The sequence below is a fragment of the Canis lupus genome, chromosome 33 (genome assembly GCF_003254725.2).
Source record: "Canis lupus dingo isolate Sandy chromosome 33, ASM325472v2, whole genome shotgun sequence".
Classification (NCBI taxonomy): domain Eukaryota; kingdom Metazoa; phylum Chordata; class Mammalia; order Carnivora; family Canidae; genus Canis; species Canis lupus.
The window spans coordinates 26,320,241-26,335,335 of record NC_064275.1 but is presented as its reverse complement, the minus strand read 5'-3'; the positions used below and the strand labels follow the sequence as shown (position 1 = coordinate 26,335,335).

The 15,095-nt window shown below is 49.3% G+C and overlaps 1 protein-coding gene across 1 annotated transcript in view; it reads right to left on the bottom strand.

The window, feature by feature from the left end:
* PDIA5 (protein disulfide isomerase family A member 5) overlaps positions 1-14,422 on the bottom strand; it is a 101,639-nt gene extending 87,217 nt beyond the window's left edge. Inside the window, exon 1 of the mRNA XM_025475101.3 lies at positions 14,285-14,422. Coding sequence (XP_025330886.1) covers positions 14,285-14,326 — 42 coding nt within the window. The 5' untranslated portion in view covers positions 14,327-14,422. The remainder of the gene's footprint in view (positions 1-14,284) is intronic.
* Between the last annotated feature and the right edge of the window lie 673 nt (positions 14,423-15,095).

Here is a 15,095-nt window from a genome sequence, read left to right as displayed (position 1 = left end):
ACCAGACTAACGAGATAAAGAGTGGTACAATTCTAGAAACTAATAGCGAGAACGCTCCTTGCCACATCATACCCTTGGCTTTAAAAAGCTCCAGATCTCTGGGGTGCGTGCCAGCACCCTCACGTTCTCTGTAGCAGGGGAGGCTGGCGTTACAGATTCACTACTCAATGCGGATCATGAAACCAGAGGTATTCAATTATGTAAAAGCAGCTTGCTAAAGGAGAAGGATTTGAAGACACAGAGTCTAGCATTTAGGGAAAAGGGTGGAGGTGGGACTTGACCCTTTCTTGCTCCGTCACCTGAAAAAAGATACCCTTCTTATGTTGGGAGCTGTGAAGAAACCGGTTTAATTTAGTGTAACCCACATTTTGCTCAAAATAGTTTTCAAATGTCAGAATCTAAAAGTCTAGACTCTCAAGAAGCTGGTGGTAAAGGGATACAGGAAAAATGTTAAAAACAGATGACCTGAACCCAAGGTCAGAGAACTCGAACTGGCTGAGAATGTAGAGCTGGAGGTTTGGTGGAAACAACTAGAAACCTAAGTTTTGCACTGGATTTACTGGTTGTGTGACCTTGGACAAGTCCTCTCTCTTCTCTAAGTCTCTGTAAAATGAAGGGGCTGAGAGTGATTTTTCCAAAGCCCTTTGCAATGGTGACATTTTGTTAACTCCATCCTCATGACCACAACCAGTGAAGTACCACAAGGTAATTATACCTTGTGAAAAAAACTGTTGAGTTTCTCTGGGTATGTGGCCACCCACATTAAAAGCCACTCCTCTCAGTCTCCCTTGCAGGAAGTGTGGCTACGTAACTAAATTCCACCCCCTGAAATACAAGCAGAAATGTTATGTGCAATTGTTCCTAATAGACATCTGGGTCTTCTTAGTCTCCTCCTCCCCATGCCAGATGGAATCTGGACAAGATGGCTGGAACTCAAGCTGCCATGTTGAGACAATGAGGAGAATGGACTTGTTAAAGATGTGTAGTAGTAAGATAGAAGGTACCTGGGCCCCTGACCCACAGGAGTATACACTGGCCCTAGAATACCCCTTTCTAGGCTTCAACATGAGTGAAATATATGATCTCTGTGAGGTACTATCATTCTGGTTGTCCTGGCACACATACAAATAGGTCTTGAGTATCCACTGGAACAAAAGCTTCAACTAGAAAGAAATATTAACACCTGCTCCAGTTGGGATAGTTCAAAGTGTCTAAGGCATTAAATCATGTATCATACTTCAGATAAATTGCTGTACGGAAAGAGACAAAGGACTATGAACAGCTTGATCTCCCGTGTTCTTCCCAATTACCCAAGCTTCATTATGCCTGTTCTCATCAGGTGGTCACTTGGTGACAACTACCCAGAAATGAAAGAAAAACTAGCGAGCAGCTCTCCCTGCAACCTCAGCCCTTTACTACTCAGGGGCTCATGGCAGGAGACCAAAGGCCTTGCAGTTGGGCTGGTTGGTTTCCCTGATTTGTGACCCCTTTCAACATTCCTCACGTGCCCTCTCCAGCCTCCAGGCAGCCGTCCGGAGCCAAGGACTCAAAACTCCAGAGGCTGTCCAACACAGTGGGCTCACAAGGCTGTGAGAACTAAATATTTCTAAGTCCATGTCCTCTAGGCTACCATTTCACCCTGGACAGCGTCAGCCCTCTCCCATACCACTCTATCACACTCTGAGGGTGGCAAATACATTCCTTAAGATTCCTTTTTTTTTTTTTTTAAGATTTCATTTATTTATTCATGAGAGACACAGACAAAGAGAGGGGCAGAGACACAGGCAGAGGGAGAAGCAGGCTCCATGCAGGGAGCCCGATGCGGGACTTGATCCCGGGACCCCAGGATCACACCCTGAGCCGAGGCAGATGCTCAACTCTGAGCCACCCAGGCGTCCCCCTTCTTAGGATTCTGTAGGTGAAATTCCCCAGTTCCTCACATGTGCCCTCAAGTCCCTCACCATCCTGAATGCCCTACCTTAGACACAGCTACGCTCATGACTCTCAGAGCTATCCCATGCCGGCAGCGGAGTTTTAGAGCTTGGAAAGAATAATGTGCTATTTTACTAGAATTTATTTTGGGAAATAAATACCTATGCTTTCATAATTCAAAATACAGGAAATTAATCTCAACACAAACCTTGACTGGTAGGGCACAGTTGAAAAGAAAAAAAAAAGTTGAAAAGCATCATTAACAAATCTCTTAAATTATGGCGCCCAGATGTCATACAGTTCTGGCCAAAGTACAATTCTTTTGGAAAGCTATTTGGCACAATTTATCAAGTATCTTAAAAGTATTTATGCTCCTTGACTTGGTAATTCCACTTTTGGGAATCTGTCCTGAGGAAATTAGCAGAGGTTCTGACAGATGACTCACACGATCCTACTCATAAGAGTCAAAAACTGTAAACAACCTAAATACTCAAGAGCAGGGTAATGGTTATTTAGAGGAAACCACTCAAGAGAATAACACAGCCATTTAGATGATGTTTTTGAAGACTGTACAAAGGAAAAGTATTTGTTTTAACATTAAGTTTTGAAAAATAGAATTCAGGGTGGACTTGGTGGCTCAGGCAGTTAAGCATCTGCCTTTGGCTCGGGTCATGATCTCGGGGTCCTGGGATCCAGCCCCGCATCGGGCTTCCTGTTCAGTGGGGAGTCTGCTTCTTCCTCTCCCTCTCCCCACCGCTCATGTGTACTCTCTCTCTCAATACATAAAATCTTAAAAAATAAAATAAAAAATAGAATTCAAATGTACACGGTATGATTACAACTATATGCAAAATTATGCTCAGGAAAAGACTGGAAGAAAAAAATGCACCAAAGTGAAACTTTGTCCTTGGATAGATTTTATTCCTCTTCCTCTTTGTCTGTTTTTCTCATTCACCGTAATAGGCATGTCCAATTTAAATCTTAAAAAAAAAAAAAATTATCTCCATTTGGCCACCATTATGGAAATAATTAACAATCTCAAAGTATCACCCCACAAGCAAACATAACTTCACAGCGGAGAAGCCTGATGGAAACCTCCTTAACTAAGGAAGCAGCCATAGCGACACCGGTAATGGGTAAAATTGACACCATACGCCTCGGGATATGATGCACTGAATGGAAACATCATCAAAAACCCAGTTGAAGGACATTCTTCAAAATTATCAAGGTCATGAAAGACAAAGACTGAGAAACGGTCCAGATTAAGGGAGACTAAAGAGATACAACAACAATGAAATTCAATGTGTGATTCTGAACTGGGTTCTGGGCCAAATGCCACATTCCTGATTGTGATCATTGCACTATAGTTATGTAAGAGAACATCCTTGCCTTTTAGGAAATATTGAAGATTTAGGGGGCAAAGGAGCATCATTACGTCTGTGAACTTTACAAATGTTATGGGAGAATGTGATAAAACAAATGTGATAAATGTTAATATGTATGGAATCTGGATAAAGAGCAGATGGGAATCCTTTGTAATCTTCTTGCAACTCCTCTGTAAGTCTGAAATTAGAAAAAAAAAAAAAAAAAAAAAAAACCTTACTTAAAAAAAGAAAAAAAAAAAAGACCCAGAACACAACCAAATACTGTCCCCACCTCTTCCTGACACCCTTGGCTGGCCAGCCAGCGCGCTGGTGGTACTTTCCCATGTTAGAAGGATGCTTCTCTGCCCTTCTTCCCTTCCAGCTGACTCTGCTCCTCTGTTCACCTGATGCTGTGGAATTTTTTTATAGGATCTATTATATGAAATCTGCAAAGCACTCTGCATGCAACACATACCTAGAATGGCTTTGATGAGAGAGAGAAAGAGAAATACAAAAGAACATTCATTTTTAAATATGGGTAATTTGTGCCCCTTAATAAGGCAAATTTTAAGCATCTGTCACCATCCACCAAGGCTAAATAACACTCTTCACCAGAATGAAGGCCTCACCACAAACCAAGTTTGGGAATTTCACCGCTGATACTTGCCAACGTGCAAATGTCTACTACCCAGCAGCCTTGGAAACAAACACAAGCACTGTGAGTCCCTGAATGGTGTGTGTGCATCAGACAGACAGACAGAGAGGGCCTGGCCCTGAGTTGCACACCTCTGAGTAGCTGCAGCTAAGAAGTTAAAGGTGCTTATTAAGAAAGAGAGAGGGAAAACAAAAAAAAAAAAAAAAAAAAGAAGAGAGAGGAGGCGCCTGGGTGGCTCAGTTGGTCAAACGTCTGCCTTCGGCTCAGGAGCTCAGGTCATGATCCGAAATCCTGGGATCAAGACCGCATTGGGCTCCCTGCTGAGTGGGCAGTCAGCTTCTTCCTCTCCCCCTGCTATGCTCTCTCAAATAAATAAAATCTTTTTTTAAGAAGGAGGAGGAGGAGGAGGAGGAAGGGGAGAAGGAGGAGGAGGAGGAGGAGACGAAGAAGAAAGGCAGGCAGGCAGGGCAGACAGACATGGGCAAGCACTTGGCAAGGAACAGAACCCAAGAGAGAATTCTTCAGTCTCCAAATCCAGGGTCTAGGGATGAGCCCATGGTAAGGACTAACAGCTCCGAGTACAGGGAGCTTACCCTGTGACCAGGGGCTGCTAAGCAATCCGCGTGCCTGCCTAATTTAATCATCTTGGCAAGGGAAGTCAGTAGGTACTTTTAGTAGATCTATTTTATATGCAAGGAAACTGAGACGAAGAGGAGCTAAGAAACTTGCTCAGCGTCACACAGCAGGTAGGTGACAGTGCTGTGACTCAGAGCCCCGTCTCCCAGGCTCGGGTGCCCTGGCTGCAGGAAGAGACCACAGATTCCTGGAGCCACACACACCTTACTGCTTGCTCTTCTAAATACAAAGCCAGCCGCATTTCTTCTATTTTGCTTCCTTTAAAAGCCACACCTTACATGGGGGCGACGCAGCAGTACGGTTCTCCTCCCCTACATTCCCCACAGCGTGTGGCTGTCAACAAGGGACAATTCAGGGCCGGACAACTGATCCGAGAGCTTATAAAAACAGGTTTTCTTATCCTGAAATTGCAACTGCAGTGCATTTAACCAGGACTTAAGTCCCTCAAGCTTTTAATGTTTTTGAAAAACCTCTCCTAGCGCCAAGAGGGCTTTGGGCCGCTGCCAGCCTGGTGTGCCAGGCCTGCTAACAAGGAAGAGTGCGGTAGAGGGAACAGTGAATCAGGCAGCAGGGAGGGGGGAGGAGCAGGTAAATTCCCACTCCGGAAATCCGACTCTGCCTCAAAGCTCAGTTAATTGATAAGAAAATAACAATTCAAGTGCTCAAGATCCATGGTATACATCCAGGCTTTAATACACATTATTTCACTCAGTCCTCTGGAGTTGAGGGTTTAAAACCGTGTTTTCGACCCTTTGGGCTTCGGCCTGAGAGCCAAGTCACAAAATCAATTCAGTGGATTGCCACCAGCATTTTTTAAACGACATTAAATAGACAACATCAGTACATACCGCAGATAGCAAGACATCCGGTAAAACATTCATACGTGTTGTATTCGTGCACATATACACCTGGCTATAATGTAAAATGCACAATCGTGCTTGCGGGAATCCCACGCAGGAAAAACACCTGAGAAGCTGTCATAAACAACCTGTGTGGGAGGTGGTGCTGTCCCCACTTTGGAGATGTGAAAACTGAGTCTCACAGAAGTGAAGGGACAGCCCTCAGGTGAAGCCCGAGACCTGCTTGACCTCTGAGCACAGTGAGTCAGCGTGCACACTCGGCGCCGGCTCCGTCAAGCCCTCTCCACTCACTACAGCTCCACCAAACGAGACTGGAGGGCCAGCAGGTCTGCCTTCCCTTCCCCGTGCAGCCACTAAGCACCCCCAAAGGGTCAGAGCCGCAGGAGCCTGATGCATCCTTACCTGCTGCCCACTCGCTGCAGCTCCCCACCCACCCCCAGAGAAGAGCTCGGCAGGGCACCTGAAGCCAAGTGCAACCACACCACATCCCTTCCCAGCGCCCGTGAATCATGAATCATGACAGGGGCAAAACCGGGGTCCACACCACTCAACCAGAAGCAACAGCCCTGGCTGGCCAGATACCATGCACCGGGCAAAACTAATGTCGGTAACTTGTAAACCTGCCTGGTTTGTAGGCACAACAGCTCTAAGTACAGGGAAATGGATTCCTGGGGATTTGTCCTTGAAGGACATCATCCGCAGATCTGGGGAGGCCAGGAATCCCACTGTACACATATTCCCTTGGGGTGATGCAGATCCACAGCCAGGCGGAGAAACCTCCACCACCCATCCATCTCTGGACTCCACCTCATTCCCCTCTCCTTCACAGCCAGAATTTTCCATCTCCGCTTGCCTCCATCCATTCCTCAGCCCCCTCAGATCTTTGCCTACCACCACCACCGGGAAGGCTCTCAATGAGGATGAATCACAATGACTTCCACACAGACACCCTACACACACCTCCAGTTCTCCTCTGTCTCCAGCAGGACACTCTTGGCCTCCCTTCCACCTCTTCAGCCAGGCTTCCTAACCTCTTTGCAATCCCTGGTCCCCCCAACCTTTAAATGTTGAAGTTCCCCAGAGCTCACTTGCTCCACCTCTCTTTCCTCTCTGTGAGGGTCTGGCCCACCTCCTTCCGGAGCAGCACCCCTATATTAGCATATGCAGCCCAGACATCCTCACATCCTGCTCACTCAGTGGTTCTTAAACTGGGGTCACACACAATTCTCAAGTGTTAAAAACTGAAATCTCATACAAATAGATATTGAGCACCTTTCTTTTTTTTTTTTAAAGATTTTATTTTATTTATTCATAGAGACAGAGAGAGAGAGAGAGAGAGAGTGAGGCAGAGACACAGGCAGAGGGAGAAGCAGGCACCACACAGAGAGCCTGACGTGGGACTCGATCCCAATCCCGGGTCTCCAGGATCACGCCCCGGGCTGCAGGCGGCGCCAAACCGCTGCGCCACCAAGGCTGCCCTTGAGCACCTTTCAAAGTATTACTGAACTCTTAGTAAGGGGCCCACTAAGATAGTTACATCAAAAAAAAAAAAAAAAAAAAAAGGATATAACAAAAAGACTTTAAAAATCTTTCAAAAAAAGAAGTTTTAAGGGGATCCCTGGGTGGCTCAGCGGTTTAGCACCTGCCTTTGGCCCAGGGCGATCCTGGAGTCCCGGGGATCAAGTCCCACGTCGGGCTCCAGGCATGGAGCCTGCTTCTCCCTCCTCCTGTGTCTCTGCCTCTCTCTATGTCTATCATAAATAAATAAATAAATAAATAAATAAATAAATAATAAATAAATCTATCTTAAAAAAAAGTCATAAGAAATCAATATGCATATGGTTCATGGGGGGGTGGGGGAGTAAAGAATCCTGTTATAAGACTGCTAAATGAGCTATCAAACTGGTTCATGTCTTACAGGGCAATCCCCTCCCAGTCTCTCTTCTCTACCAAACAGAAATCATTTGCATCTTACCTACCAGCAGAGTACGGGTCCTAAAGAATAAAAAGCAAAGTTATATTCCCTAGTGCACCGGATGGCCCTCAGGTGGCCTTCTTAGACAACGCTCTAATATGACATTAAAAAGACACTAAATCACCTTTTCTGTCCAAGTTTTCGAATAATTCTTTACACTGAGGTCTATGAACTTGGATGGGGAAAGAGTTATATCTTTATTTTCACTAACCTCTAAATGAAATTAGAGCCTTACCTTTATTATTACGAATGTAGGTAACAAATTATAGTAGCACTAGCAGCATCTCTGACTTTGCCACTAACAGAAATCATACGTATTTTTTTGCCCCCAGAAACCACATTTTTCTCATACAACAACAGGCAATAGGTGCAGATATCTTGAAACACTGTTTCTGCTCATCACTAAATTTTACAGAAAGCACCAAACCTGCTATGAGATCTACTCAAATGATGCATTTATGAATATAAATATTTTTGTCACATATTTGTTATATCTTGATAACTGTATTTTAATATCATTGATTTGCTTTGTCATCCTATGCATTGTTTTAAACATTTAGAAATATTATTCTAAGAAAGGGTCTATAAGCCCTCAGAGAAGCCTTTTCTGGCTCCCTGCATTAGGTTAGGGACCCGTATTGCACATTCTCTTATCACCTTATATTTCCTCTTTCTAGCACTTTACTACCCGGAGTAATAAATTAGTGGCTTTCCCACTGGGCTATGGGAGGAAGGGACGGTGTCCATCTTATTTATCATTATGTCCCTAATGCCTTAGCGTGGTATATCTAACTCATAGAAGCCTGTTGAGAAATATCTGTTTAAAAAAAAAGAAAAAAGAAAAAGAAAGGCCTGTGGGATAAATGAACATCTATGACACGCGTAGCATGCAGATGCTTGTCCACATTCCTCAGAGATACAGAGCACGTGCCATACTCTGCCCAGGACCTAGCAAAGTCAGACCCCTTGACAAAAGCAAACCCACTTGTCAATTGCAAGCCAGCCCTACTTGGCACAACAACAGAACTTTCCAGCCAACCCCACTTCTCAGCTGAGATGCAAGATCACCTCTATGTTTCAGCCCCAGCATAGGGCCCTCAACCTAGATCTCCATCAATACCTTCCACAGTAAGGATTAGAAGCATCCGCTTGTGAGTTAAAGACATATGCTCATGCTAAAGGGCAGGGGGAATGGTAGGCTTCTTGGGGTGAGGGGATGCTCTACCCCAACTCCAGATAGCTTCAATGAAGTCAGGCACAGACTCGCTGTCAGGCCATCTGGGAGCAGAGTACATCAAACTGGGGGATCAGGATGACCTTGGAGAATAAGAAACCAATTCTGACCCCACAGTCCATCTAAGTGTGTTTAACCCTCCACCACATGATTGCAAAGCTAATTAGAAGTGGTTTCATCAACATAAAATACATGGAAATGCTCTGCAAACTCCAAAGCCCTCTACAAGTGTGTCCAGGGCTTTATAATTCTCGTCAACAGGGTGGCCAGAGGCTCCAGTCAGTGCTGGAGGATGGGCCAGGCAGTCCAGCATGGGGTGGGCATCACTGTTCCTCCCTTCTTCCACTGGGATCTAAGATGCTGGGTAAGAAAGAAGGGAAGGAAAAAGGGGAGGATGGGAGGCAAAGAAACCATGGAAGTCCTAGTAACATAAGAGAACTTAGGCTCGTTATACCGCAGGCATCGCTCTCTGACCCACTGTCACTTAGCCTCCAAAACCTGCTGAATGAGACACAAGAGCCCCACAAAACAAACTCGCAAAGCTGGGGCAAATCCTCCAGGGAGGCACTGTGGTTAGTATCATCACTCTCAAAAGAAGATCCCCTGTCAGAAGAAAGGGGAGAGAAACTGAGAGCACCTAAATCTTTCGCCCCTCTGTAGCCCCCTCCTCCTCATCCGTAGGCTCTACAGGGGCCCACTGGGAGAGGCAAGGAGAGTCGAGAGCCCAGCTCAGAGGAACCAGGAGCCCCCAACTCCCAGCCTGAAGTCTCTGCTCACACCCGCTCTGGCCCTCCACTGCCACCTCCTCCTAACTGGCCTCCCTAGCACCTCTCCTTCTCAACTTGAGATACATGCCATGGCTCCCATTTATGGGGCCCTCGCGGGTGCCGGCACCATACTGGGTGTTTCCTGTGTTACTTCTGATGCTTTCAACTCTGCAAATGGTTATCATTGCGACCACTAACAAGCAAGAAAACTGAGGCAGGGCCCAAGGTCACACAGCTCCTGAACGTCAGGCTGGCTAAAAACCCATGTTCTATCCACTGCACCACACTTCATCTTGTAGACAACGGAGAAGAAAGTGAGAGGAAGAAAGTGTTGTTCTGAGAAAATTAATCCCAGTCTCTTCCATTCCAATCCAAGCCTACACTGTGGACTGACTGCTCTTGTTATTAAAAGGGCAGCTTTCATCATGTCTCTCCATTACCTAGAGAATCAAGTCCCAAAAGCTCTGCCAGTCATTTAAGGTTCTTTACAATCCACTTTTCTGATCTTATTCCCCCTCCCCAGACTCAAATCTCTCCTTCCATTCAGCCTGGCCCATAACTCCTCATCGCCTGTATTTTTGTCTCAGACAGGTTCCTTTCTCTGCCTGCAACACTAGTTCCTTCAGCCAACTATGGACTGGGGATGACTATATGCCAGGTCCCGGGCTAGGTGCTGGGGACACAATGAGCAGAACAGAAAGGATGCCCACGGTCAAAGAGCCCAGAGTCAGCTCTCGTTATGAGGTGTGAGCTAAGACCCTTCTCTGGTGTCTAGGTGCCCCGCGGCCTGATCCCTGCCCAAATCCACAGCACTCCGTGTCTGCCACCCATATGGCACTCAGCTATTTCTCCAACTTATGTGCCAGCTCTGTTTTAAAACTTCCTCTATAACAGTGTTTATTTCTGTGGGAGAAGTGCACTCCAGGTTCCAAGCAGCATTATAAATGGCAATTAGATCCCCAGGCCAGCCCACAAAAGTCCATTAAATATATAATGGTGTAGAACCTAAAATACGTGTACATTAAAAACTCTGCAGGAGACACCAGGGACAAGCATCTCTTGCTTCCTGCACCTCCGCCCACTGTCCCACCAGGTGCTGAGTGTCAAGCCACCATCAAGGGCAGAGGCCAGAGCAGGGACGTGGGAGGAGGGAAGCAGGTGGAAGACGTGGGGGGAGGGGGGGTATGGCAGAGATGAAGCAGGAAGAAACCTGATTTATAATTCAGGAACCTGGCACCAATCCCAGCTTTGCCTTTACAAACACGGTGGCCTCGAGACCCTTCCCTCTCAAAGCCTCACTTTTCTAAAATGAAAGAGCTGAGTTACATCAGTAGTTCTCAGACTTCTGAATCTCAGACTAGCAGGGATATATTTTTCAAATATATTTCATATTTTTTTTAAAATATTTTAAAATAGGGACACCTGGGTGGCTCAGCGGTTGAGCATCTGCTTTGGCCCAAGGCCTGATCTTGGAGACCCGGGATCGAGTCCCACATCGGGCTCCCTGCATGGAGCCTGCTTCTCCCTCTGCCTGTGTCTCTGCCTCTCTCTCTCTCTCTCTCTCTCTCTCTGGGTCTCTCATGAATAAATAAATAAAACCTTTAAAAAATAAATAAATAAATAAAATATTTTAAAATATATAACATACGTTTTAAATATATAATGATACTTGAAAATCAATTTTGTCAATACCTTCTAAAAAAAAACCATGATATACAATCATGACTTTAATTTTTCAAAAGGACACTGAACCCCACCCTCCTCCAGTACGACATCACATCCAAAAAATGGACAAGTCTTTAAACGGAAAATATCTGGATTCGTGGAAAAACCATTCACTGTTGGTACTTTTCCAATGTGTCTATGGACCTGTGAAAATTGTCACAGCCCAGCTTCGCTCCTCGGCCTGACGTTGGAACCACGTGAGCTGGGTGACTTTGCATCCTTGCCGGCTCCAACAGGGCTCTGTTCTGAGGGCTGGAGGTAGGCTACACCACAATCAGCGTGGATGGTTTGGGGACAGGGCCACCGCAGAGAGGAGCTGGGCTGGGCAGCAGGAAGAGGCAGTCCGCGGCAGGGGTAGGGACAGGACAGCTCAGCCTCCCCCGGCAGAGGGCACAGACACCCAGCCAGGAGGGAGGTGCTGGAACTGACTCGTCCCAAGTGTTGACTGTGACTCTTTTCATCCCTGGATGCTTTATGAAAGGCTGAGAGGCCCCAAAGGAATCTTTTTTCCTTTATTAACTTTTTCTGATCAAAAAAACTAATAATAGGGCAGCCCCAGTGGCTCAGCGGTTTAGCACTGCCTTCAGCCTGGAGTCCTGGGATCGAGTCCCACGTCGGGCTCCCTGCATGGAGCCTGCTTCTCCCTCTACCTCTGTCTCTGCCTCTCTCTCTCTCTCTCTCTCTCTCGTGTGTGTCTCTCATGAATAAATAAAATCTATTTAAAAAAACTAATAATATTCATACAGAAAACTTGGGGAAACAGAAAAAACAGGATAAGCAAAGAAGTAAACAAAAGTCAACCACAGCTGTGCCTTCCTGAACAATCGCCGTTGACATTCTGAGGCACCGCTAATTCCTCCACCGCTTATGTAGCTATCTTCAGTCACCCTGGAATTCATTTTATACCCTGCTTTCCCCCTAATTACCGCACGGAAGCACTTTGCCATGTCCCTAAATAGTCTTCACATGCATCATAAAATATTTTGATAATCACAGGCATTCTAGTAAATATAAACATCACTTTCCACGGCATGGACAGGACCAAAAGTCATTTAAACCATGCCATTACTGTTGGGCATCTATGCCATTTCCAAATTTTTGCTATTGTAAAAAATGTGGTAGGTATTTGCCACTGTCCATGAATCTCTGTAGACCCCTTTATACTGCTTTATGTCCCCTGGGTCACAGCCTAGGGCTCCGCACATATCAGCTCTCAGTAAATATTGAGTGAACAAGGAAATCCAATACACTCCCAGGACCTGGGAAGCCCTTATCAGATGGACACGGAGTTTAACTTTACCGAGGCCCACCCTGGTGTCTACCAGCCACTCGGCAGTGACAAGGCCTTGCTGACACCTGCTGAGCCAAGGTAGGGTGTGGGGAAAGGAGAACGTAAACTCCATGCTGCAGATTCCCAGTTCTAGCGCTCTCAGCAAACCTACCCCGCCCCCCGTGCTTCCAGGGGGAGGGCCCAGCAGGCCTCAACAGCCTTACCAACTCCCCCCACACCCCCTCCACACCGTACAACCCACTGCCTCAAGAAGGCCAGGGCTGACCTGCCCACCAAATTAATGTATGGCTCCCCTCGATGGAGGCTCCCAGCACTTGGGTATCAGGGCTCGCTGTCCTGTCTTTATTTGCTCATGGGACTGACTCCCCGGCGCAAAGCAGGGCAGCACCGGAGGGCAGGGACACACTGTGCTTTGCTCTCCACCCCAAATCCAATCCAGTGCCAAACAAGGTGGTTGATAAATAAATGTTTGCTGAATGAAACTTCTTTCCAGTCAGATTCCCAAGCCCTCTATTTTTACAGCAGGGAAGGTGGAAAAGAAGAAAAGAGAAGAGCAGGATATCCTAACACAGCCCAAGCGCAAAGACAGGATAGGGGCCCCTGCTAGAGCTGGCCCCCTCTGCACCGCCCTGCAGGACCCCCCGCCTAGAGACCAGCCCAGGCCAGCTGGCTCCAGAAAACAATGCAAACAGATCATCCACACATGGATGCAGGTGAAAGGGCACTGTCCCACTCCAGACTGGTTCTCTTCCAGAGGGAGAAAGGTCAGATCTAGAGGACAGGTGACTTGCTTTCCCACCCACTTCCAGACAACCAGAAAAATGCAGGGCCACTCTTCACTGGGGATCCCCAAAAGGCAGAGTACCCGGAAACAGAAATGTTTAAAAGTAACTAAATCCACACTCCAGTTTGTCTCATGTTGCCCAGCATCCTTGCCACACCCAAAAGAAAAAAAAAAAAAAAAACTGAAAAAGCTAGGCTGGAGAGGGTGCTGCTAGCAGCAGAAAGTTTTTCCCTGGAACTTCAAGGGAAAAAAAAAAAGGAGCCAACTGTGCTAAAACAAGAGACCAGAAGTTATGGAGACATGTGCAAAGAAGCCACATTATCCCATTGCACGCCCACAGTAACACCTAGGCCAGGCCCGGGGAGCCCTGGGCACTGGGGACACACACACTCTGGCCTCTTCTAGGGATGCCCTGGAGCCACCACCCTGCACCCCCCCACCAACCCCAAGTGTAGCAAACCCCTCTCAGAGAGTCACCCCTCCCAGCACGCTGGCCCACCCCTTGCACATCCCAGCTCGAGTTGGAGCTGCAATTCCCAGAACTTCCTCCATCGGACCCCCCTCATGTCCTTGGGGAGGGGGCGCCTTGACCGGCCCCATTTCATGGATGGGAAGACTAAGTCGGGTACGGTAAAGGATTCCTTCGAACTTCAGCTAGACAGTGGCCGAGGCTCAGGCTCGAGCCAGGGGCGGTCGGTGTAGCAGCAGGACCCCAGCCGGCGCGCCCAGCCTGGCCTGCACCCTGGGGCGGGGGGACCCCAGGCGCTGACCCGCAGGTCCCCGGCTGCCCAGCGTGGGAGCCCGCGTCCCGGGCGCCAGGTGGGTCCGAAGCTCGGTTTCCTGGGTTTCCGGCCGCGCAGGTATCACCCCCTTCCCACCCGCACTCACACAGGTGCCGCCGCCCCACCCCGCGCCCCCACCCCCCGCTTGCAAGCACCCGGCGCCCGGGGCGCTCCGCCCGGAGGGCACAGGGGAGGGCACGGGGGCCGCCCCCGCCCGGGACCCCGAGGCTCCCCCGCAGCGCGGACCCCACCGCGGGGCGCCCCGGGCCGCAGCCTCACCCAGACGGCCAGCAGCAGCCCCGCCGGCCCGAGCCGCGCCATCCCCGCCGCCGCCCCCGGCTCCGCGCTGCGCCCGGGCTCCCGCGCCCGCGCCTCGGTCGGTGCCACCGCCGCTCCCCGCCTCCCGGTCCCGGTGCCACGTCTGCCAGGGCATGCGCACCGGGCTGCGGAGGCGGCCGGCTCGGGGCTGCTGGGAGTCGTAGTCCCGGAGAGCCGGGCGGGGCGGGGGGGGGGGGGCGTGCCCGGGGCGCAGGGGCCAGGGCCACAGCGCGGGAGGCCGAGCGATCCGCAGAGCTCGGGGCCGCCCGGGGGGCTCGGCGGTCAGGGCAGCCTGCAGCCCGGGGGCTCGGCGGTTAGGGCCGCCTGCAGACCGGGGGGCCCAGAGGTTAGGGCAGCCCAGGGGGCTCAGCTATCAGCGCCGCCTGCACACCGGGTGCCCCAGCGCTTAGCGCCGCCTGCAGCCTGCAGCCCGGGGGGCTCAGTGGTTAGCGCCTCCTGCAGCCGGGAGGCCCAGCGGTTAGCGCCGCCTGCAGCCTGCAGCCCGGGGGGCTCAGCGGTTAGGGCAGCCTGCAGCCTGCAGCCCGGGTGGCCCAACGGTTAGGGCAGCCTGCAGCCCTGGGGGCCCCAGCTGTTAGGGCAGCCTGCAGACCGGGTGGTCCAACGGTTAGCGCCGCCTGCAGACCGGGTGACCCAGCGGTTAGCGCCGCCTGCAGCCCGGGGGGCCCAGAGGTTAGGGCAGCCCAGGGGGCTCAGCTATCAGCGCCGCCTGCACACCGGGTGCCCCAGCGCTTAGCGCAGCCTGCAGCCTGCA